Source organism: Ahaetulla prasina, chromosome 4, assembly GCF_028640845.1.
Source record: "Ahaetulla prasina isolate Xishuangbanna chromosome 4, ASM2864084v1, whole genome shotgun sequence".
Taxonomy (NCBI): domain Eukaryota; kingdom Metazoa; phylum Chordata; class Lepidosauria; order Squamata; family Colubridae; genus Ahaetulla; species Ahaetulla prasina.
In genome coordinates, this window is record NC_080542.1 from 21,383,540 (window position 1) to 21,407,260 (window position 23,721).

At 42.6% G+C, this 23,721-nt stretch overlaps 1 protein-coding gene across 5 annotated transcripts in view; it reads left to right on the forward strand.

Moving 5' to 3' along the window:
* Nucleotides 1-23,300, forward strand: part of TAOK2 (TAO kinase 2) — a 43,662-nt gene extending 20,362 nt beyond the window's left edge. For 2 of the 5 annotated variants that reach the window (XM_058179615.1, XM_058179616.1), the window contains 7 exons: nt 950-1,186; nt 2,861-2,989; nt 4,020-4,223; nt 5,977-6,216; nt 15,055-15,267; nt 16,338-16,520; nt 21,094-23,300. In XM_058179615.1, coding sequence (XP_058035598.1) covers nt 950-1,186; nt 2,861-2,989; nt 4,020-4,223; nt 5,977-6,216; nt 15,055-15,267; nt 16,338-16,520; nt 21,094-21,600 — 1,713 coding nt within the window. In that variant the 3' untranslated portion in view covers nt 21,601-23,300. Of the gene's footprint in view, nt 1-949; nt 1,187-2,860; nt 2,990-4,019; nt 4,224-5,976; nt 12,935-15,054; nt 15,268-16,337; nt 16,521-21,093 lie in introns of those variants that run through there. The other 3 variants (XM_058179613.1, XM_058179614.1, XM_058179612.1) reach the window with 3 other exon arrangements.
* Nucleotides 23,301-23,721: the final 421 nt, after the last annotated feature.

The following is a 23,721-nucleotide window of genomic DNA, read 5'->3' on the forward strand; positions in this document are numbered from 1 at the left end:
GCAATTAAAGAAATTCTGAATCATTACTAATTTGATTATTTCAGTTAATTTAATTTAGAACAACTTGTGCGGGGGTGGCAAACTTTCAGAAGTTAGAGATGATATTTAATATTTGGATGATGATAGCGGTAAAGATTGCAGAAGGAAGGCAAGGATGTAAAATGAGTAAATCATATCAGGTGGATAAAGATGGGACTTAACAAAGGCACTTTTGGGAGAGTCATTGTTTTTCTTGGTTTTTATCTATGTTGAATCCTTTCAGAGCTGAATTCAGTTTTCACATGGTTTCTATGTCAAAAGTGCAGAACCAGCATTCCCAATTTCCATAATCACTATGCCAAAATAAGAATCAGGTTGTGCATGTTAGAAGAGTGTTCTTCTTCTGAATATGTCATATTTTGCTCCTTCATTTGTTGATCTAAGCTCAGTTATCTTAAATGAAAATCTGTTAAGTTTCTTTACCATCAAGGGAAGTTCTGTGCACCAGAGGCGTGCTGTAGTTGGATCCAAAATGCACAAGGGTACATAGATAGGATCCACCAGGACTGCTCTTTTTTTCTACTTTTGGAGGCTCCTTCAACAAGCTGTGCCTTTGCATTGGGCTGGCACAGTGCAAATGTTAGTGGGAAACTGCCCACTCTGTCTCCCATCACCCAACCTTCCTGAGTTTTTCCTGAGCACCTTTAGGCACCATGCAAATCCAAGAAAAAGTAAGATTCTTAAAGGTTCAGCCAAGAGGCAGTGAGAAGATGCTCATAGCGGATCAGAAGATCCTTGCCTGCTTCTGATCTGAATGTGCACAACACTTCAGTGTATTGTTCCTCTTATCCCACAGCAGGATTAGTTCCGTAATAAACCCATGAATGGTGATGTCTATATATCACAACTTTGGATTAAGTTAGATTTTCCTGTTTCTCTCTTCCTCCACTTTTCCGTTCCTTCTTTTCAGGTGACTCGCCAAATCCAGGAGCATGAGCAAGACTCAGCACTGCGGGATCAGATGAGTGGCTACAAACGGATGCGGCGTCAACATCAGAAACAGTTGCTGGCTTTGGAGAACAAACTGCGGGCTGAGCTGGATGAGCACCAGCTGCGCCTCGACAAAGAGCTTGAGGCCCACCGCAACAACTTCTCGGCTGAGGCTGAAAAACTGGCCAAGAAGCATCAGGCTATTTTTGAGAAAGAGGTGAGGACGGGAGACTTAGATAGGGAGATAGAAGATCACTTGGATAGAAACTATAAATGAATTTTTATGAGAGCGGGAAGGTGGAAAACTTCAGCCTCCAGCACGTTGCAGTGGGAAACTAATGTTCGGTAATGCAAAAATTAAGCCCCTTTTAATATAGCAGGCACTAAAACAGCTTATTTCAAAAGGAGGGAGGAAGGAAAAATTGTCAAAATTGTTAATACTAATCCCAAAAATTTGAGACATTTCAGCATTCTTGCTGAAACTATATAAAGAAGTGACTTCTGCTTCATCACAAGTAACTTACTACCTTCTCTTAAAATACAGCACATGATCTCTTCTTCTTGCTTCCATCTCTTGTCATCTCAATCCTGGTCAGCAAAAGTTCACTGTGAGGTTTCTAGACATAAACACCGTATTTATTTTAACCTTGAACAAATAAATCAACTTGAAATTCCTTCCCTTTGCTTTTAACAATCTTGATCCATTTAAATAATGTCCTAGAACTTTACTTCTTTTCATATTTTCTTTATCTCCCCTACAAAATTCTTCAAAGCTTTCTTCTGTAAATTGAGTATAAGAAAATTACTCTTTAAATATAATATCCTTTTTAATTATTAAGATGTCAGTCAGTTTATCCAGAATATCTTTTTCCATATCATTCTTGTACCTGTCATTTTTAAATCCACTTTCAGCTCAGTCTCAATCTTGTCAAGTAAAACCTGTTCCTCTTTCCTAACATCCTTGAAACAGTCTTATTAGAGGCAGACACTTGTAAAATTGACAAAGTTCAAGGCAGTTCTTTCAATATATCCCATGTTGAAATATTTTGCTTCATCCTATATTTGTAACTCAGATTTAAGTGTTCCTCTTTAATTGTAATCTTTAGTTCCTTTTGGTTCCCTCTAATGTTGAATCTTTAAAGTACTTAAACTTGTATTTTAAAAAATTTTCATTAAGGATTGAAGGAAACTCATACAGTGTTGTAAAACTTGTCAATCTGAAGGTTCCTGATAGCTGAATAGCAGTCAAAAGTAATTAGAAAAAGAAATAAGCAAACCTACTGTCCTTAAAAGCCCCACTGGTTGTGCAAGATAACTCATCTCACAGAGCTCTAAATCTACCAGAGATTGCAGTGTTGCAGTCTCCTTCTAAGGAGCAAACTATCTGGTGTACTTGTGGGCAGTCTCAAGTCCTCTCCTTGTCCAGAGAGGAATTACAAAGCGACAATCTATTCACCGGCTCTTCATTCCACTGCGGTTTGCCATTCCTTCCCAGAGGTCAAATTGTACACTTTCCCATACTAGGAATCCTATTTCTCTATAAAGCAGGGGTCCCCAACCTTTTTGGTTCCACAAACTGGTGGCAGGGGCTTTGGCGGTTTTGGGAGAGGATGGTTTCACATGTGCAACGTAAATCCTGCATGAGCACAAATGAAGCTTTGCGCACTCGGCCCCCCCCCTTCCAGTGGCCTGCTTTCCACTGGGCCGGGGTTTGAGGACCTCTGCTCTAAAGGATGGTTTAAACTTATTAGTTACATGTGCAGTAATGTCTAGTTTCCCCCGTCCCCTTGGATGATGTTCTGACTATATACAAAATTGCCAGCATGGCTAAGCTATCTTTCTGTTCCACTTCCATCATTGGTGACCCTGACCGCTCCTCCCACTTCTGCAGGCAAAAGCTGCCCTGGCCGAAGAGAAAAAATTTCAGCAACATATCTTGGGTCAACAGAAGAAGGAGTTGGGCAACTTACTTGAATCACAGAAGCGCCAATATAAATTACGGAAGGAGCAGCTGAAAGAGGTATTCTGATTTGAAAGGTGGAGAAATGTAGCAGCAGGAAGCCGAAAGTTAATTATCCCACGTTAGTTTGGCAGCTGACTTTCCAAAGTTCCTTTTGCCACCCTACCTCTGCCTGTGACTATGAAGCCTTTCAGAGATGATGGCAGTGGTGATGATGACGATGAAGATGATGAGTTAAATTTACATGTCTAGAAATTCTTGCCACCATTTGTTCTCTTATTTTGATTTTTTTTAGTTCATGTATAATGATGCAAATTCCTTCTTTATGGGAAGATAAAATACAGTATTTAATTGGTTTTTTTGAATATGTGGAAAATAACATGCCCTAAAAGGCTAGAAATAACCAACTGAGATTTATGCTGCCATGCTGACAGTTCCTATAATGATATGCAGCCTGTATCTTTGAAGAGAAAGTTAGAAATATTGTAAGAGTGACACGATAAGGATATTTATTCAGTGATTTTTATTCACTGAGCAAACATAACTCTGACGTTCAACAGAGACGTTGTTGAAAATCAGGGTTTTGTGTTGTCATCGTCCGTCCCCCCCCCCGTGTTTGTTGTTGCTCCAGGATAAAAACAAAAATGTCTATATTAAAATGGAAATGAAAATTTGCCCAGAGGTATAACTAATACACATTCTTTTGGAATTCTGCACCTGTTAATCTCCAGCCATGAACCATTTTCAAAGATAGCTTTCCTCAATATATGTCTTGATATGTGAGCTAGCAATAATAGACCTGTATTCCAAAACCCCTGGGTGATCCCGTTTGGAGGAATCTACCCACTGTCTTTTCCAGTCTGTACTACCCCACATCTAAATTTGCACTACCCCACATCCCAACTGTACTACCCCACATCTAAATTTGCACGTCATGTTAACCCATAATTCAACCGTATACTGATTTGCATGTTAGTGTCAGATGAACTCGGTCATTGCAGTTTATGAACATGCTGCCCTTCAACAGCCAAAGCTTAGCCCTACGTGTTGACAAAGGAGTGTTCACTTTTTCATGTTATTCCTTTTACAGGAGCTGCAGGAGAATCAGAGCACACCCAAGCGGGAAAAGCAGGAATGGTTGCTGAGACAAAAAGAGAACATGCAACATTATCAGGCCGAGGAAGAGGCCAACCTTTTGCGGCGCCAGCGTCAGTACTTTGAGCTGCAGTGCCGCCAGTATAAACGCAAGATGTTGCTGGCACGCCATAACTTGGACCAAGACTTACTGCGGGAGGTGGGGACCAGTCATGGGTGCCTGATGGGAGCAGGAAGGGGGTGTCTGTCTGTGCTTGAAAAGCAAAACTGCAGGAGATGTACTCTGAGGGGTGGGGGTGTGGGGCAGGCTAAATTGCGTGCCCCTTTTTCCACTCTCTTTCCTTTGGAAAGAGTTGGCATAATGAACAGTTACTTGAATGCCTGCCTTTGCAAGCTCTTTGTGACTTATTTATTAATTAAATGTCCACTAATTAAATGATGTTAGGCCACCCAATTCCATAGCAACTCTCCACAGGGTGTAATACTAAACCGTTTAAAATATTACAATACAAAAACATATATAAACCATTCAGAGGAAAAATAGCACAGCCTCTAGCAAAGAGGCATTGACTTTAGTCCAAGGCCTGGAGAACAGTCAGGTTTTAAGAAGTTGTTTAAATTATGCCAGGATGCAGGCTGTATGTATGGTGGGGGAATGATTTTAGAAGACGAGGGCTCCACGGCAGAAAAAGCCCAGACACTTTGGTCCTATCGGATAACATTGTCTAAATAAATGGAAACCAGACCATCTGACAGTCCCAGTCATGGGATGAGCAGACAATTCACCGTGCCATGGAGGCCATTATAGGTCACTGGGCAACCAGTGACCCATCGGGCCATCCTTTCAGAGATGTTTCCTTACCAGATTTCTACCAGAATGATAGAAGGTCTCATGTAGCATCTTCACTGGAAAAACTGCCTATGTTGAACTATATAGCACAATCAGATATCAGCACAGGAAATATTTTATGACATGTGTTATGTCATAAACTGTTTTATGATCATTTTGATGTCATAAAATGTTTTATAAAATTTTGCCAAATTTCACTTCCATGGGGGTTATGGGTCCCAGATTTTGGACACATTAGGTAAATTAATCCATTTGAGGGACCCTCGGTTCAGAAATCGTTGCCTAAAGCACCATTTCACCCAGTTAAAGGTTATGGAAAGGAGAGTTTTAAAAAGAGAGAGAAAGAGAGAAAAGCAGCACCTTGAATTGCACCTTGAAGTCTATTGGTAAGTGCAGCTTCCTAAGCAAGAGCATTCCTGGCCACAACGGCCACCAGCAGTTTGAGCAGGAGCTGTGAGTCCATGCAGATCCTCAAATTGGGCAGCAGTCCTGAAGGGGGAAGTATCAGCCCTTTCAAGACTAAAGATAGAACCTCTGCAGATCTGGGTAGTCCACATACTCAAAGCTAAACCACTCAGTCTCCTCAAGGTTTCTACCCATCCAGATCCACGTAGCTTCAAGGACTACAACAAGACCTTGTGACAATCACCTGATCAGCCCAGAGTCAAGACATACAATTGGAGATTATAATCATGATATCTGATGCAGTCTCGTTTAGATGCTTCGTAGTACATGTGAGGCGTGTGGCATGAGGCGCATGGAGATCTAATCCACCCTGTGTGTCAAAAGTCTCAGACTTGATCTCCCTGCCAACAGCAACTAAACCCAACTACAGAGAAAGGAGGACCACTCCTGATTCCTAGATGGGCCAGAAGGATGTCATGGTTGATAGTATCAACTCTCATATTCTTCACTTACACAGATAGGATACTAAGTCAAAGGGCAATAAAAAAGAGTTGCTGTTGTCGGGCCATCAGAGAAGAGGGTACTCTTGACAAAAGAAAGAAAAGTGCTGAGTATTTCATATATATTGGCACCATAGATAACTCTTTATGCAACATGATATTCTGACTCTGCTCTCTTCCCCACCCCTGACCTCTAGGAACTGAACAAGAAACAAACACAGAAGGACCTAGAGTGCGCCATGTTGCTGCGCCAGCATGAGTCCACCCAGGAGTTAGAATTTCGTCACCTTCACACTGTCCAGCGTACCCGCACGGAGCTTACCCGTCTGCAACACCAAACTGAGCTGTCAAACCAGCTGGAATACAATAAACGCCGTGAACAGGAACTGCGCCAGAAGCATGCCATGGAGGTCCGGCAGCAGCCTAAAAGCCTCAAAGTAGGTGCTACCTACACGTCACCTTGCTGCCAGTTGTGCCAAGAAGGGCAGGTTTTGGGAATTCTGGAGTCAGGGCAGGGGCACCCAGGGGTGACAGAAATGGACGGATATGAGGCTGGAAGTCTAGACTCCGGAGAGGACCTTTTGGGTGGGCATGGTCCTTGTGACAGTATGGCGGGGGATCAGGAGCATCTGGCAGATTTGGAATACGTGCACACTGAGAATCTAGATCCAAAAGGGTGTCAGTTGGATGACCTCGAGTCAGATTGTGTTTGTAATGATCCAGATGATGTTACACATGTTGGAGAGGTTTTGGAGTCAACTCAGGTTGAAGCTGAGGTAGTAAATTTGGGAATAAAATACCCAGACCTTTTAGAGATGTATACACATACAATGGACATTTTAAAGTCTGGGCTAGACAGTCATGAACAGATGGTCCAGGAATTCAGCCAAAAGGAGGAAACTCCTAAGCTGGACCCAGTGCATATTGAGTCTCATGTCCAAGAGTGGTCACAAAAGGGCGTTCTAGGCTTGAGGAATCAGGGCGTAGAGTCTTTGATGTCAAAAGTGAGAGATTGTGGAGAGGTGAAGCCAGATTGGTCCTGCATGATAGATATAATTCCAGATGGGCAGGAAGGAGCAAATTTGGAGGAAAGGCAGGAGTGTCTGGGGCTTGATGGGGAGGACCACGATATCTTAGGTTCAAGCAGCAAAGGCTGGGTTTTAGACTATTCTGTGGCAAGCCTAAAACAGCAAGAACTGTATGGCAAGGGAGTTATCGATGTAGGTCTAAGCCAGGAGTTTTTTGGAGAGCTGGATCGCTGCAGAGATGCTTCTGAGGCTCTGCTGCCAATCGGCGGGCGACCAGGTGTTCTGGAGCCTGATGGCCAAGAAGCCGATGATGAGCTAGAACCATTTCTATGCAAAGAGGATTTGTACACTCAGTCTCTCCCCACTATCCTAGAGGAGGGGTCCTTGAGAGGTTCAGGTGATGGCTGCCCAGCCAGCGACGATCCCTACAGTCAAGAGGGGGCTGGCAAATCCCATCTGGGGGGCCCTCCAGTGGCAGCCATTTTGTCTCATGTTCTCTGTGTGGCTTTGGCCTTGTTGGTCTCTGCATATCCTTGTGCCCCCACTCTCCTGCTTTTGCTTGCTGCTCTCTGGGCCCAGGGGGGGAGTTTTCAAGATATCCTCCTGGCCCTTGAAGGATTCCTGGTGGGCCTGGCGGTTACATACACCTTGTTGCACTCTGTTTTTCTTCTCTCCGGGTCCTCCTTTCTTCTTCTTATCAAATTGGGGGGGACAGTAGGGGTGGTGGGGTTGAGTGCCAACAGGGGTCGCCTGTATGTTCCGGTCATTCTTTTGGCCTCCTACCTCTTAGCTTCTCCCTGGGTTTTCCTGCCCCTTTATATCCTGGGGGCCCTGGCAAGGCACACCCTAAAGGGATTTCCCCGCCATGCCCGTCGGTTTTTGCTCTTGGCTCTCCTGCATCTCCCACACCCGGTTTTCCGCATCTTGCAGCGCCTAGGGCTGGTTAGCGAACAGGGGCTCTTCCGCCTCTTTCCCAAAACAAACAAAGGCAGCTTCCGGAGTCGTATCCCAGTGTTATCCCGCCAGCGGCAGCCACCCCTCCCCTGGCACCACCGAATCCTCGCTCTCCTTGCCAAACCGATCCGTACCCTCAACAGGATCCTCACCAAGGTGATCTGCGCTCAGCTGCCCCCTTCTGTGCTCCACTGTCTCAAGGGATTGTATGTTCTGAGGGAGGAAAGGCCCAGCCGTATCCCCTGCTTGGTGGCACGTGCGGCAAGGTGCAGAGGCCATTCCAGAGGACCAGTGAGACGGTTGAATAGGAAGAGTGGTCATGTACGTGTGTCTCCACCTGTCAGGAAGCCCTGGAGATAACAGCCCCTCAGTATCTTGGGTTTCTACACCTTGCCTAACATTGCGAAGCCAGCCATTCCAGTTGAACTGCCTGTCTCTTACATGGCAATGTTCCGTGCAGTGGGCCAGCTTCTGGAATTCTGGGGAATCAGACAGAAGCACTTTTTCAGTATTTACTCTCAAAGCCATTTTTGTCTCCCTCCAAGGTTTGTTGATGTTTTGCTGTCTTCTTACCAGGAGGCTCTGGGCAGGATGTGTTTGGTAAAAGAAGCTTTAATATGGGCAGAGCGGAGAACCAAATGTTTGTGCAAGCTCTGATTGTTTATATATTGGGTGCGGACAGGAGGTTTTATCTTGTGTTCATTGTGTCAACGAGGAAAGAATCACCTGAGACCCTTTTGTGTCAGCTATTTGGGAGGACCAAATATTTCCTATTTCTATCATCTGGGATAAGGCGTTGAGCTCCAGGTTTGCCAAAAAAATAAGTAAATGATGTTCCATTCTTAAAATTCTTTCCAGTAACCCCTATTTAAAAGATCCAGTAATGGCTGCTTTTTCCACCTTCAGCATCTCTTGCGCAGTGAGGAGATACATACGTGTCTTCATTTCAAGCCATTTTTACCTTCTGAAAAGCATTGCGTTCCAATTCCTGCTAAAATACACTAGTTCTTCATCTGCCACAGAGAAAGAAGCCCCTTATGAAAACTTGAGAAATTAAACATGTTTTTAAAAACCAAGTCCTTCAGCTCCTGAGTGTTTGCCTAATTTAAGTGATTCTTTCGCCGTTCATATATACTTCCACCATTGGTATGTGTGTGTGTGCATGTTTACACACACATACATATATTTATCATTTTTCACTATATTTGTAACAATCCCCCTTTTTAAAAGTTTGAACTTGAATGTACATATTTGTATTTGTTTGTGGGTAGGCTGGTAAGTTTTATATAATTTTTTATGGAGGGAGGAAAGGGGCGCTAATAGAATTTTTAAACAATATAATTCGACTGAAAATGGGAGAAATTCATAAAACAACAGCTTATTGCTGTAGATTTGTTTCCACTTAAAACAATAATGGGCCATCCAGTAGCTTTTTTTCCCTTTCTTTCTTTTTTAAATGAAAAACCACACGCTGCATTTGAAATGAATGGCTTGGCATTGCGGTGGTTTGCTTTAGTGTAGGCAGTTGCATTTTGGTCAAAGAGAAGAAAAATCACCAAATATGAAAATTTTATGTTTCTGTATGAATGGGTCCTGCTGCCAGGGCATAGGCAACCTCTTTAAGCTAAATAAAAACCAAAGTTGTTTTGCCTTTTAATGCTTCCCCTGGTGTGGTTTGAGGCCTTATAGGCAGGAGAGCAGCCTTTTCTTCTTTTTTTTTTACAAAACTGGAAACACCTAAACCATCTAAAGTGCAAGGATGGATCTCAGAACGGTGATGCTCCATTTTTCTTATCTTTCCCAGGGACCAGCTATGCCTTATCCACCAAGGAATGGGGTGCCCCATTTGGGGTAAACACCTCATAACATCACATTCCTTCCCTTTTTATACTTTTAAACTCTGCTACCCTTTCATTTCCAGGAACCATTTCCTTAAGCTTTTAGGGTGAAGGTTTTAACACACGTCTCACTGGCTAGTATGGCATGCTTGTCCCCAGTCACCTGTAGCTTTCTCCTCAAGTGACCCTCTCACACTGGGAGGAGAGGCCTAATTGTTTTCATCCAATTAATAGCCAGGTTAGAGAGTTCTGGAAAACCCAAGTGCTTGTGCTGCTTCCCTATATGGCTCCAACGGTTTTTCCTTTTTTAACTGAGTAGGTAAGCATCAAACTCTTACCACAGCCTGCCCCACTTTTTAAAACTCTTACCACAGCCTATCCCACTTTTTAACTCCAGTATCTTGATCCATTTTAATCGTGACCTACTGAAATCCTCTGCATTGGGATGAGTTTGTCAAAGAATAAGGGGAAGCTGCTATATAAAATCCCAGTTCAGTTTGCATTAATTATTTTGTTGGTTAACTAGCTTTCAGAGGTTTTATTTATTTGGTGGGGAACAAAACAAAAGTCAGTGAATTCTATATAAACATACATCATCACAGATTCCATATTTTTTAATCCACTCAGGATGTTTATGTGACTGACAACAAACAGAGTGAACCTGAATTCTCCAACTTTGGGAATAAATCCTGTTTGTTTCAGTAGCAGTTAATTTAAAAAATCAGCTTTGCAGTGGCTAAGATTTTTGTCTTTCTGAGTTCTTCATCAACTGCAGGCAGTACCATATTTTATAGAGTTAAATCCGTTTGAAACAGTCTTCATTTTTATTTATTTTGGTAGCATATTTTTAAAACACAATTCTGTGCATTTCTATGTATTTTTTCAGTTTCTTATATCCATTTATGTTGTAGTTAGTCCAGTTCCCTCCTCCCAATTTGCAACCCCACCCATCAATACATTTCAGATTATCCTAAATTAGATACAATTCCATGTTCATTGATTCTGGCTTTTGGTCCCATGTTTGCATAAAGCACATACCTTATATTTCTCCCTTTTTTGGTTCATCTGTGATTTTTTAATTTATTTCTGTTTTGCAACATCCACGGATTTGTGTATTTTTTAGCATTCTTCTTAACCTTTTTTTTTTTTGGCCATGCTTGTTTTCATTAATCTAGATTCTATTTTGTCCATTTTAATAATGTATTTTGTATTCCCATTTTTTGTGTGTTTGAACTGTTTTTTTCCTTTATCTTCACATTTTAAAAATATGTTAAATAATTTTTAATTTATTTCTCCCATTTCATGTGAGGGGACATTCTTCTGTGGTTTATTTATTTCTCCCTTCCCTTGTGGATGCATGTGAAATTTTGAAGGAAAAAGAAATAAAAATTCTGCACCACAATTTACCACCTCTGTATTGTGAGTTTTGAGTTTCATGTGATTTGATTTTTAAGAAAATAAGGCACTTAAGTTTAATACGGGGCTATATGTCTTTTTCCATGCACTCTGTGCCAAAAACACCCTCAAGTAATGTACCTTTAGATTTCCAAAAGTAAAATTATTTTGAGGGTGTAAGTGGATGTTTGTTCTTCCACATTCCACTGTTACCTTAATTCCTAGTACCTCTTTCTCTCTCTATGACCTCTCAAGTGTATGAAGTGTTCATGAAATGAATTAAAATAACAAACACAAGTGAAAAATGTATAATCTAGACAGGTTTTTTCCCCCACACCATTTGTGGTTTGGGGTCATTTTAAATGTTGTTCAAAGAGTGATGAAAGATTGTAGCTGTGAAAAGATTATTCTTAAAGTATAACATAAATTACAGATAATCGAGTAGATTTTGATATAAGGGATGTCATCAGAAATGCAAGGAAATAAACATTTTACTCATCAGTATGAGCTTTGGGGTGAATTAGACTCAGTTTAAATAAAAAGAGAACAGCATTTCCTTGGCAGCTCAAAAGTTCACTTCTACATATCCAAAACTCAAACCATAATTGGAAAAATAGTTTGTAAAGGGAAAAAACGTAATTTGGACTAACCCTACTCCTTGCATCACGTTTTGTGATGGTCAGGTGGATTCCTGCCTGATGCATCAATTTTTGCTCAAAATGCCTTCCCTCCCTTTTTGTTTTCCATGTGGCCAATTTAGCATCAATCATGGGGACTGTAGTGCATGTAACTAGAGTGCACCAAATTGGGAAAATTGGTATTAGCATTCTTCACAAATTATTTTAAACTAGTAGGTTGTTCTGATTCTGTACTGAATTGTTTGGTGTGACTTTTAGCCTGGCTGACAGAACAATAAATTGCTAAAAGGCCTAGCCAAAGAACTGAACTTTTCCAAGATTTAAAAATCATTTATGATGTTAATCCTTGGCAACTTGCAGGTCCAATTCTGTCGAATGTATGAAGTTTGTGTCCATCATAACATTTTGTGAATGAGAGACAACAGATAATTTGACACTATTGCAGACTCTTGTCTCTCAAAATCGACTGAGTTTATTCTGTCGATGACTGAAAAATAATCTTTTGGGTTTTGCTAGGCAAAATGGGATGTCCATTTGACATCTTAATTTCCATTCGACATCTTAATACTGAAACCTGCTCTCCCATCCTTCCTTCCACTTCTCCAACATGTATTTTGAAAGGAACCTAAATAGTGTTTAGATTAGAAGAGAAGTCCTAAAAGGACATTTTTAAAGTGATTGCTTAATTGGGATTGGGAGTTACACCCAACAGAGCTAAGTCTTCAAAAGGAATCCTTGGAAACTTCCCAAACCTGAACATGGGTCTGAGAACGAAGAATATTTTCTGTTGCAGAGCAGGATAGAGGATGAAGAGCCATCATCAGCTCATTGGGGAATGGGTGTTGAGAATATCACCTACAATCTATATTTAGGCCATGATGTGGAGCTGCGGTGATGTCATTTTTTTTATTCAGATTATGGAAATTTGCACTGAATTTTTTTTTCCATTTTAGCATTTTTAGAAAAACCAACGTAGTTGTCTCAAAGATGCGTTTTTTCCTTGAGGAAGAAAAACAAAATGTTTGATTCTTATCCAAGAAACTTCATCTGTTGTGATGGCGATGGTGTGTGTTTGTGTCTGTGGACAGGTACTGACAGTTGAGACTGAATGTTGAACGTGGGGGATGGAAGAATAGGTTCTGATTGGGGGTGGGGAATGGAAGGATTGTATTTCTTTGCAATCATATGGTCGTTAGTGCTGTCTCTGAGAGCTGTTGAGGCCACTTGGGGGTTTATTTCTGCCCTCAGGGTCACCTGAATCAGGGTGCAGTTGTAGAATCTTCTTGGAACTGCTGCAAGAGGTGTGTTGTAGGCTGGAGGAGGTGATGCACAACCAATGGCACTTTGATTCAGGTGACCCTGAGGGCAGAAATAAACCCCCAAATGGCCTCAAGAGCTCTCAGGGAGAGTATTAACAACCAGAGGACTTCAAAGAAACCAGATGACTTCCAGCCCTGCCATCTGCTCAGAACCTTTCCTTCCATACCCCACTGTCCAGTCTCAACTGTCAGTACCTCTCCTTCCATATCACCACCATCATCCCTGCCATCGGAATTGATGACGTTTCTTGGATGAGAAACAAAATATTCTGTACTTCCCCTTCAAGGGGGAAAAAACAGTCCAGTCGCCTTTTTGAAACAGCACCTTCGAGACAGCTGTGATCCGGGTGACTGAGAATCTCCACAGACATCCAACATGCAGTTTTTTAGCACACTCCAAAGTGTGTTTGTGTAAAGTTTCTGATATAGTTCAGAATCTGTCATATCATTCATTTGTGCCTTTTATATTCAGGAATGATCACTGATAACTCAGGAAGAAACAAACAAGGAAATATTTACTGAATGTTTGTCCAAGATTTAAGACTCTTGAGCAAGCAAATGCCTCGTAAATTTCTCTCCTGAAGCAACTTCGGCTGTCGCCTTGTCACCAGCCAAACACAGATAACTAAGAAACAGAATCAATGGGGAGAACTAGCTAGAACCCTTCAGCTGCTTCTCAGTTCATAATACAGGTAGTCCTTGACTTACGACCACAATTGGGGTCAGAATTTTCATTACTAAGCAAGGCAGTTGTTAAGTAAGCCATATCCGATTTTACAACCTTTTTTTGCCACGGTTGTAAAGCAAATCGCTGCCATTGTTAAGTGGATCGGCTGATCATTAAGTGAATCCAGCTTCCCCATGGACTTTGCTTGTCAGAAGGTCACAAATGGCAATCACATTCTCCCTCCCCCTCCCGGATGTTGCCATCATTGTAAATAAATGCTGGCTTGACAAGTGCTTGAATTTTGATCGTGAGAATGCTGTGACGATTGTAAATATGAGTGTTGATTGCAAGTCACTTTGTTCAGAGCCGTTGTAACTTCAAATGGTTGTTAAACGAATGGTTGTAAGTCGAGGACTACCTGTAGGCCTGTAGAAAATTTCTAGTGCGTCTCCCTTCCTGTTCCCATTGTCCTAGTTATTCCACAGCCAGCCATCCTCCCATAATGGAATATATGAAGCTTCTTCATTGACTCATTCCATTCGTTGTTGTTTTTTCATGCAGCCTTGTGCCATGTTTCCTTCATGAGGTCTTCTTAGCTGAAAGAAGACCCTCCTAGTCCTATTACTTGAAGCTACCTCACGGGCAATGACAGCAAATGCATACTGCACTGTTCTTTCAGAGGCAAATCCCATTTTGGGGTATTTCTAATTTAATTGGGTATGTCTACTCTAGTGAAAAGAAGGACTAGGGATGACATGATAGCAGTATTCCAGTATTTATGGGGCTGCCCCAGAAAAGAGGGGATCAACCTATTCTCCAAAGCACTCAGAAGGCAGGACAAGAAACTCAGCAAGGAGAGAAGCAACCTAGAACTAAGGAGAAATTTCCTAACAGTTAGAACAATTAATCAGTGGAACGACTTGCCTACAGAAGTTGTGAATGCTCCAACACTGGAGATTTTTAAGAAGAGATTGGACAACCATCTGCCTGAAATAGTATAGGGTTTCCTGCCTGAACAAGGGGGGTTGGACTAGAAGACCTCCAAAGTCCCTACCTATTTTATTATGTTGTTATTTTTCATCAAGCATTAAAGCTATTTGGTTGCGCTGAAGCTGAAGCTATTTCATACTGGTGTTACTTTGATTTAAGTGGGAACATTAGAATGGTAAAATTATCAAGTAAAACTACATTTAGCTTCTTCCCACCAAAACCCCCACTGGTGGGAATTGTTTGTCTAATACATGCTCCTGTCTCTCTCTCTTTCTCTTTCTCTTTCTCTTTCTCTCTCTCTCTCTCTCTCTCTCTCTCCTTCTCTTCCTTTTGCATTTGTTCTTTATTTGCCATTCTCCTTCTCCCTCCTCTGGTCACTGGCATTGTTCTGTTTTTCTCCCCTTGTTTCCCCCCTTTTTCTCCTCTTCCTCCTCTTCCTCCCCTAGTCCAAAGAACTGCAAATTAAAAAGCAGTTTCAGGACACCTGTAAGATCCAGACACGGCAATACAAGGCCCTGCGCAACCATCTCTTGGAGACCACCCCAAAGAGCGAGCACAAGGGGATTCTCAAGCGTCTGAAGGATGAACAGACCCGCAAGCTGGCCATCTTAGCCGAGCAGTATGACCACAGCATCAATGAAATGCTCTCCACCCAGGCCGTAGGTACCCTGCGCTGCCCTGCCCTTGGATGGGAAAGAGGGAGGAGTCGGAGAAGAGTGTTTTCCAACTATGCTTTGAATTCCAGGCCCCAACTGATTCTTTTTTCTTTTTTCTTATAGTTTTTCTTTCCTCATCCCTCTTCCCCCAGCTTTGGCCAACAGAAGTTTGACATAAAATGACCAATCCCATTGGATATGGGCTGACTACTTGACTTAGAATTTATCTACCTTGAATAAAGCCCAAGAGATTGATTTAATCCTTGAAACATGGCTTTGATTTTATACCAGTTTAATTGTCCTGCTTTTTCCCAAAAGAACAATGGAAGAGAAGATGCTGAGAGTAACACATTTTAGAGAACCGTAATTGCTTACCCTCAAAACTGAAATCCCCAAGGCTTCCTTGGAAAGAGGCTGGCTGCCAAGCCACAATGTCCATTGTGCAATTGTGCAACCCTTGTTCACAGGGCTCCGAAACATGCTTTTCTCTGTAGCATCTTCTTCACTCCCAAAGAAACCCCTTCTGAGATAGGTTTTAAAGTTCTAGGGCTGATAGAGTTCCCTTTGCCATAACTGCATAAGGAATATCAGCTCTGAACTCCAGACTCCATAAGCAACGTGAACATGACCAGCAGTTATTTGGTCTTAAAATGGACTCTTCCACCTGCCCCTCCCCTTTATTGGGGCAAATATGAGGTGCTTTCTAAACAGAATAGACAGAAATCCAAGAGATACCCGTTGTCCTTCGTTGAGATGGGAGATGCTCAACTAAGTTGAATTTCTAGCATTGTCAACTAGGGAGCCCTACCACAAACAGGAATTTTTGCTATATAACCCTCCTGAGGTAGTGAGCCCTCCAGCAACAGCTTTGCAAAGCAGACAGCCTAAATGGAGCCATCTTACAGATTGCTGCTTTTAGTTTGAGGCCAATGCCCATTCCAGAAGCATAGGGTAATGTGGATTATGAAGACAAAGCTCATCTGTCGCTTTAAGAGCCATGCTATCCTAAAGAGTGGGGTTTGTGATGTACGACTTAAGTCTTCTTCCTTCTCCTCCTCCTCCTCTCTTCCTAGCTGCGTTTGGATGAAACTCAAGAGGCAGAATACCAAGTCCTAAGGATGCAGCTGCAGCAGGAGCTCGAGCTGCTGAACGCTTATCAGAGCAAAATCAAGATCCACACCGAGGCCCAGCATGAACGTGAGATCAAGGAGCTGGAGCAGCGGGTGTCTATCCGCAGGGCCCTCCTAGAGCAAAGAGTAAGTATTTCCCGCTTTCCCTGCCTCTCCAGGACAATCTGTGGAGCCTGGGGTCCAAAGATATTGCAGCACCTACCCAGATTTGTGCGCCCATCATCAATCCCACTCAGGGCCCCCCCAAATGTGAATTGTTCTCCTCCATGCAAATCTGAGCTATTTATTCTCAGTACTGAACTAAAAATGAACAAACTTCTTCTGTTGAGTGCTGCAGTCCCTAGAACAGGGGTGTCCAAACTTGGTCCCTTTAAGACTTTTGGACTTCAACTCCCAGAGTCCCTCAGCCAGCTTTGCTGGCTGAGGAACTCTGGGAGTTGAAGTCCAAAAGTCTTAAAGGGACCAAGTTTGGACACCCCTGCCCTAGAAGAATCTATTGGAGACGATATATCAAAAATGGGTGAGCCTTCAGGGGATTTTGGGCAAATCCTGAACCACAAAGGATTTTCTGATACCCCCTTTTGACCTCCCACACTGACATTCCTGGTTTCTTTTTCCGGCCTTTTAACATAGCTGTCCCCACCTGGCAGCCGAAAAGAGTTCTGACATCAGACTGTGCCTCCGGCAAGAAGTTATCCATTGCTAATCCATAATCGCTTGAGAAGCCCTGTCTGAATCAGCAACTCTTAATTTCTATAGCGTAAATAATTTCACTTTCCAGGCTATAGTTTGGGGTGAGCTGTTCTTGGCTTTGTGGATGGTGACCCCCTTGAACTACATTCTGGAACAGAAAAATCACAGTGGTTGAATGGTGTTCATATTGATTGTGTCCATAGCTCTGGACAGAGAATGCAGGAGGGGGTTTTCTGGAACGCTGACAGATCGTAGTGTACAGATAATTCCTTTTGAAAAGTTGGGAAGTGTGGGCTCGATCAGTTTTCTCTCAAGTATGTTGAAAAATCAATCAAGAACGAGAACCACTTTTTTTTTCTGGAAGTCCACAATCTCTCTTTATTGTTCTTCGCTTTTTAAGGTGTCATCTATTCATGGTCATTTGGAGTTGAGCAGCTTCTAAATTTAATAAAAGAAATAGAAAACATTCTGTTTATTCAGGAGAAAGACAACATCCTATGCCCTTCTGCATAGGATGGTAGCTCCAGGTTTCTAGCAGTGGCCAACTATCAGGGAGTTGAAGACTAATATGGGGGAAAAGGTGTTTTATGAAGTTTGCTCCTGTTGGCTGTGACGATGGTTTCTTCAGTGGGAATTCACGAAGAAGGTTTAACAAAGTTCTGATGGCATCATATCAGTATTTATTTATTTATTTATTTATTTATTTATTTATTTATTTATTTATTTATTTATTTATTTATTTTATTAGATTTTTATACCGCCCTTCTCCCGAAGGACTCAGGGCGGTGTACAGCCGGAATAAAATACAGAATATATACAATTAAAAGAAATTAAAAGAAACTATTAATAAACGGCCGATAATTTAAAAATTTAAAATCACTAAAACCCCAATTTAAAATCAACTATTTACGCCAGTCCTGCTTGAGTGAATAAATATGTTTTTAGCTCACGACGAAAGGTCCGAAGATCAGGCACTTGACGTAAGCCAGGGGGGAGTAACGTTTTGTTAATTGGCTTCCTGGAAGGATCTCTTTGGTCACTTGAGAAAGGCTACTGGATTCTCCTGAACTTTTAATCTGACTCAGTCACTCAGTAATATTAATCCTTCCTCCTGTTTGTTTTCCATGGAAAGTAGAGAGGGAATAACAATAGTATACAGGTAAGCCCTCAACTAAGGGGCTAGGGTGGCTCAGGGGCTAGGATGTTGAGCTTGTCGATCGAAAGGTCGGCAGCTCGGTGGTTCGAATCCCCAGTGCTGCCATGTAACGGGGTGAGCTCCTGTTATTTGTCCCAGCTTCTGCCAACCTAGCAGTTTCGAAAGCACATAAAAATGCAAGTAGAAAAATAGGGACCACTTTTGGTGGGAAGGTAACAGCGTTCTGTGCGCCTTTGGCGTTGAGTCATGCTGGCCACATGACCACGGAGACGTCTTCGGACAGCACTGGCTCTTTGGCTTTGAAACGGAGATGAGCACTGCCCCCTAGAGTCGGCAACGACTAGCACGTATGTGCGAGGGAAACCTTTACCTTTACCTTTAAGCCCTCAACTTACGGCCACACTTGAGCCCAATCGGAATTTCCACTACTAAGCAAGGCAATTATTAAGCCTGTCACATGTGATTTTTATAACCTTTTTTTGCCAGGGTCATGAAATAAATCATCACAGTTAAGAGAATCCGGCGCCCGCCCTCTCACGCCCCCCCCACCCCATTGACTTTGCTTGTTGGAAGCCAGCTGGGAAGGTTGCAAATGGTGATCATGTGACTTTGGGATGCTGCAACCATCGTAAATACATGCTGGTTGTTAAGCACCCAAATTCTGATCATGTGACCATGGAGATGCTGCAGTACAGGTAGTCCTCAACTTATGACCACAATTGAGTCCCACGTTTATGTGGCTAAGTGAGAAATTTGTTAATTGAGTTTTGCCCCATTTTATGACTTTTCTTGCCACATTTGTTAAGTGAATCACTAAAGTTGTTAAATGAGTAACACGGTTGTTCAATGAATCTGGTTTCCCCATGGACTTTGCTTGTCACGTGGTGACAAAAAGGGGATCCCATGAACCCGGGACACTACAGCAGTCATAAATGTGAGTCAGTTGTCAAGTATCCAAATGTAGATCACATGTCGCTGGAGATGCTGCAATAATCATATGTGAAATATAGTCATAAGTCACTTTTTTTAGTGCCGTTGTAACTTCAAAAGGTCACTAAATGAACAGTTGTAAGTCAAGGAATACCTGTAGTCGTGTGCAAGGACGGGTCAGAAGTTCCTTTTTTCAAGACCATGTAACTTCCAGATAATCTCCAAACACATGGTTGCAAGTCGAGCACTACCTGTGTCACTGCTTTGAATAAGAAAAACTCTTGTGGAATTTTAGGGTTTTCTTCTTTTATTTTCTGTTCTTCGGTTCAGTTTTAGCTTTGTACTTCTACAGCTATTTAGATGAAGTTACTACTCTCCTTCTACTCCCAATCATTTTCAATTTTTCTATTCTGGATTTAGAACTTCTCTTCCTCCTAAATGAATCAGAGGCATTCATGGTTCAATTTTTGTGTGGTGTCCACAATTCTGAATAACAGGAGACATACACCTCCTGTTCCCTACTAGGCAAGTTGATTTCAGCTGTGGCAGCAAAACGTTACTGAACTGTGCTTTCGTAAAGCACTGAATTCCTTTTTTTAATATAGAAAAATGGCTGGGAATAAGCATTATTCAGGGCGTTCCAATTACATGCTGTCCCTGTCTTTGTAAAGTACCCCCATGGGATTAGATTGTGATGCACCTGAGACTCTAGCATGACAGAAGCAATTATTTCACTTTTAATTCCTCAATTCCTGCGGAATTTGCATTCCTAAGAAATTTGCAAAATCTATTACAAATGGAGTTTTTTTGTTCTAAAGTGGGTTTTTTATATTAAGAGGTTTTTTTAAATTAATCTGAGCTAAAAGTCTATCCTATTTCCTTTATCTTTCGTGGTTCTTTAGGTTCAGCTATGAAGTTGCAGGCATCTGATTGAAACAATGAGGCTCTGAGTACAGATGATGAAATATGCCCTATCCCATGTACCTCTTTTGGGGACAAAGAATCTCCGTTATCTCTAATTTAGGGCAAATGTGTTGAGTGCTAGGTCTCAAGTGCTAGGTGTCTCATTTAAGCAATTCACCCAACTTCATGTATATCTTAAAGAGGGTTGTTACTGAATCCAATTCTTAATAATCTTGGCACAGGTAGTTTTCAACTTATAACAACCAAGCCCAAAATTTTTGTTGCTAAGCAAAGCAGGTTTAAGTGAGTTTTGCCCATTTTACAACCTTTTTTCCCACAGTTGTTAAGTGAATCGTTGCAGTTGTTAAGGGAATCATGCAGTCATATGAGCCACATTGGCGCAGTGGTTAGAGTGCAGTATTGCAGGCTACTTCTGCTGCCTGCCGGCTGCCTGCAATTTGGTAGTTCAGATTCACGAGGCTCAAGGTTGACTCGGCCTTTCATCCTTCCGAGGTGGGTAAAATGAGGATCCAGATTGTTGGGGACAATATGCTGACTCTGTTAACCACTTAGAGGGGGCTTTAAAACACTATGACACAGTATATGAGTCTTAAGTGCTACTGCTATTGCTATTAAGCGAACCCAGCTTCTCCCAATAGCTTTGTCGGAAGCCGGCTGGGAAGGTTACAAATGGTGATTATATGACCCCAGGAGAGTGCAACTGCCATAAATACAAGTCAGTTACCAAGTACTCAAATTTTGATCACATGACCATGGGGATTCTGCTACATCATTATGTGTGAAAACCAGTCATTGGTCACTTTTTTCAGATCTGCTGTAATGGTCATTAAACGAATACTTGTAAATTGAAGGCTATTTGAAGCGTATCTTTGTTGGCTACCAAGTGAGACAAAAGGGCTGCTTCTCACTGCTACTCTGGTATCCGAGCCAAGTGTGTTTGTGGATTCTTGCACTTGAAGTCATTATGCTTTTTTTTTTTTTCCTTTCCTTGTCCAGATCGAAGAGGAGATGTTGGCCTTGCAGAATGAACGCTCCGATCGCATCCGCAGCCTCTTGGAGCGCCAGGCCCGGGAGATCGAAGCCTTCGACTCTGAAAGTATGCGTCTGGGATTCAGCAATATGGCGCTCACAGGCATTCCAGCTGAAGCCTTCAACCAAGGCTACACGGCCCCTCCTCAGCCCTGGCCCTCCCGCCCGGTTCCCCGCAGCGGCTCCCATTGGAGCCACGGGGTTCAGAATACAGCTGGTGCTCCTCACGCATGGAGGCAGCCTCCCATGCTTGCCCCGCCCCCTTCAGCCTGGCTTCATCCCCCTTCCTCATCTCCCTCCTCCTCTTCCTCCTCCTCCTCGGCTCCTGGTGGCCGCTCCAATGTGGTCATGCTGAGAAACAGCCCCCAACCACTCCGGCGCACAGCTTCTGGCGGCCAGTCGGACCAGGGCATCAGCCGTTCAGCCAGCGTCACTTCTCACATCCTCAACGGGTCACATTTTTCCTACTCGTGAAGCGATTGGTAGAGAACAGGGAGACTTGGCTGGAGGCAAATGGGGGATTGGCTGGTGAAAAGGGAGGGAGGCGGGGCATGTTATCCGGGGGTCGATAAGTTAAAAAAACAAAAATGGGAGAAGCTGTGAAACTGGACCACAGTGGAAGGCTCTCGGTCATCATCAGTAGCCTTTGAGTTGTCAATCACCAGGAGAAGGTTGGACTGTGAGATGGAAGGTTGAATTCTCGTCCTCTGGAGCATAGCTGGTGCCTCCTCAGATCGTGGTTTCCTATCCCCCACCAAATGGATAGAGACATCGAAGCTGCGAACATGATGTTGGCAGTCTATTCTTGTGTCCCTGATGGCTGCCGGTTGCTCCCCCAGCGTTGCCACAATCTGTAGATGAAGACAGACCAAGAATAGTGTTCCAGCAATGGAGATAAAGTTATCTCTTCAGGATGTGGCTGAATAATCTCTTCTCTTGAGAAGAGAGGGGGGTAAAGAAAAGAAAAAAACACTCCCACAATACAACAAATCCAGAATTTTTTAATTGTGCACTGTGGCTTGTTTGTGGGTGTAATTGGAGCTGCTGCAGCCAGAAACCCTGCTTCTTCCTCTCCAGGGCCAGGGGTTCCTTGAAGTCAGCTTGGCTAGTGAGAGGAACGGACAGGCCTTTGAACTGGAGAGAATCCTGGATTTGCATTGATGGTGGGGCTAATCTGCATGCTTAGAAATTTTCAGAGTGACAGTGAAGAACTTTGCATCCTGGGCGTAGACACTGGCTTTTGTTCCTGCCCAAATTCACAGACAGGAGGAGATGACAGAATTTAATCTGCTTTCTGTGTACCTTCCTTAACTTACTCTAGCCCAAGGACGGGAGAGGGAAATGTATAGGACAGGCTACTCTGGGCTCTAAAATCTGCATTGCCTTCTCTTTCTCAATCAGGGGCCTACTCTAGCTGTAGAGACTGTCTTGGTATCATGCTGGTCCCACGTGATGGGAAGAATAAATGGGTTTTCAACTCTTTATCCCCATCATGATCCGAATGTAGATATTAATCAGTGCCCTCCATCTACAACCCCAATGTCTGTTTTGAGATGTGGCCCTAAGCCCACCCTAGTCCGGGGATCATCTGTTAACAGCCAACCTTAAGCTTATAAACATTGTCTTTCTTCCCTTGCTCTCTTCTTTCTTATGGAAGAAGCATCCAACAATTCTTGTAACAAGGGGCTTCGAACTGGAGCTCTCCCCAAACATGCACATATAGCACATTTAGTTTCCTGATCACAATCTAGATCTCTGGAAGAGATTTAGCTTAGTGCTTATGCAACTAACCTTTATATGAAATTACCTCCTCTGAATTGCTTTAGATGTAGTTTGCCCACCTTATAATTTTCAAGCCTTTTTGTCTTTTCCATTTGTCACAGCCTCAGCATCTTCCATTGCTCACGTTAGCCTCTTCCAATCTGCAGCTCTGCAGACCTGGGTTCATATTTGCACGTAAGAGATTTGGTTGCAGAGTTCAGGGAGCCAGCTGAGTCGAGTACTTTACTTGGTTGGCTCAGATTGTACACAGTGCCATTGTCATCTCATTTCTTCCTGTGTTCCTACATATTCTCCTCAAGCCATACATCCATTCTGTAAATTACAGAATAACCCAGTATGATCAAACCTCAAAGCTGTCTATCCAGGGTTTGAGATCAGGGACCACTTGACCTTAATAAATGATATAGAATGCTAGCTATCTCTACTTTGGGCTTAAAAAAACAGGGCCTCCATTTCCGCTGAGAGGCAGGCAGATTAATTAACCTGAGAACAATCAGGATGAGACTGAAGTGGTCCCATCAGCCGATCGAAAGGCTTTGAAAATCGTGTATCTTTCTTATTTTGCGGATTTGCTTGAAGTTCCTTGGTGCTCCATCCAAAAGAAAGTCTGAAATTAATATAGTGAAAGGGTGTGCATTTGACAGGAATTAGAGATCTAAAACCCAGTTTCTTTCATGAAAGCAAATTAATCTGGCAGTGAGGATCACTTGGGATTCATTCTCTGTTCCTGTCTCCTTCCCCACTAAAATCTAAAAACCGTAACAGTCTTCACCAACCTGATGCTCCCCAGATAAGTTGGACTGCAACTTCCAT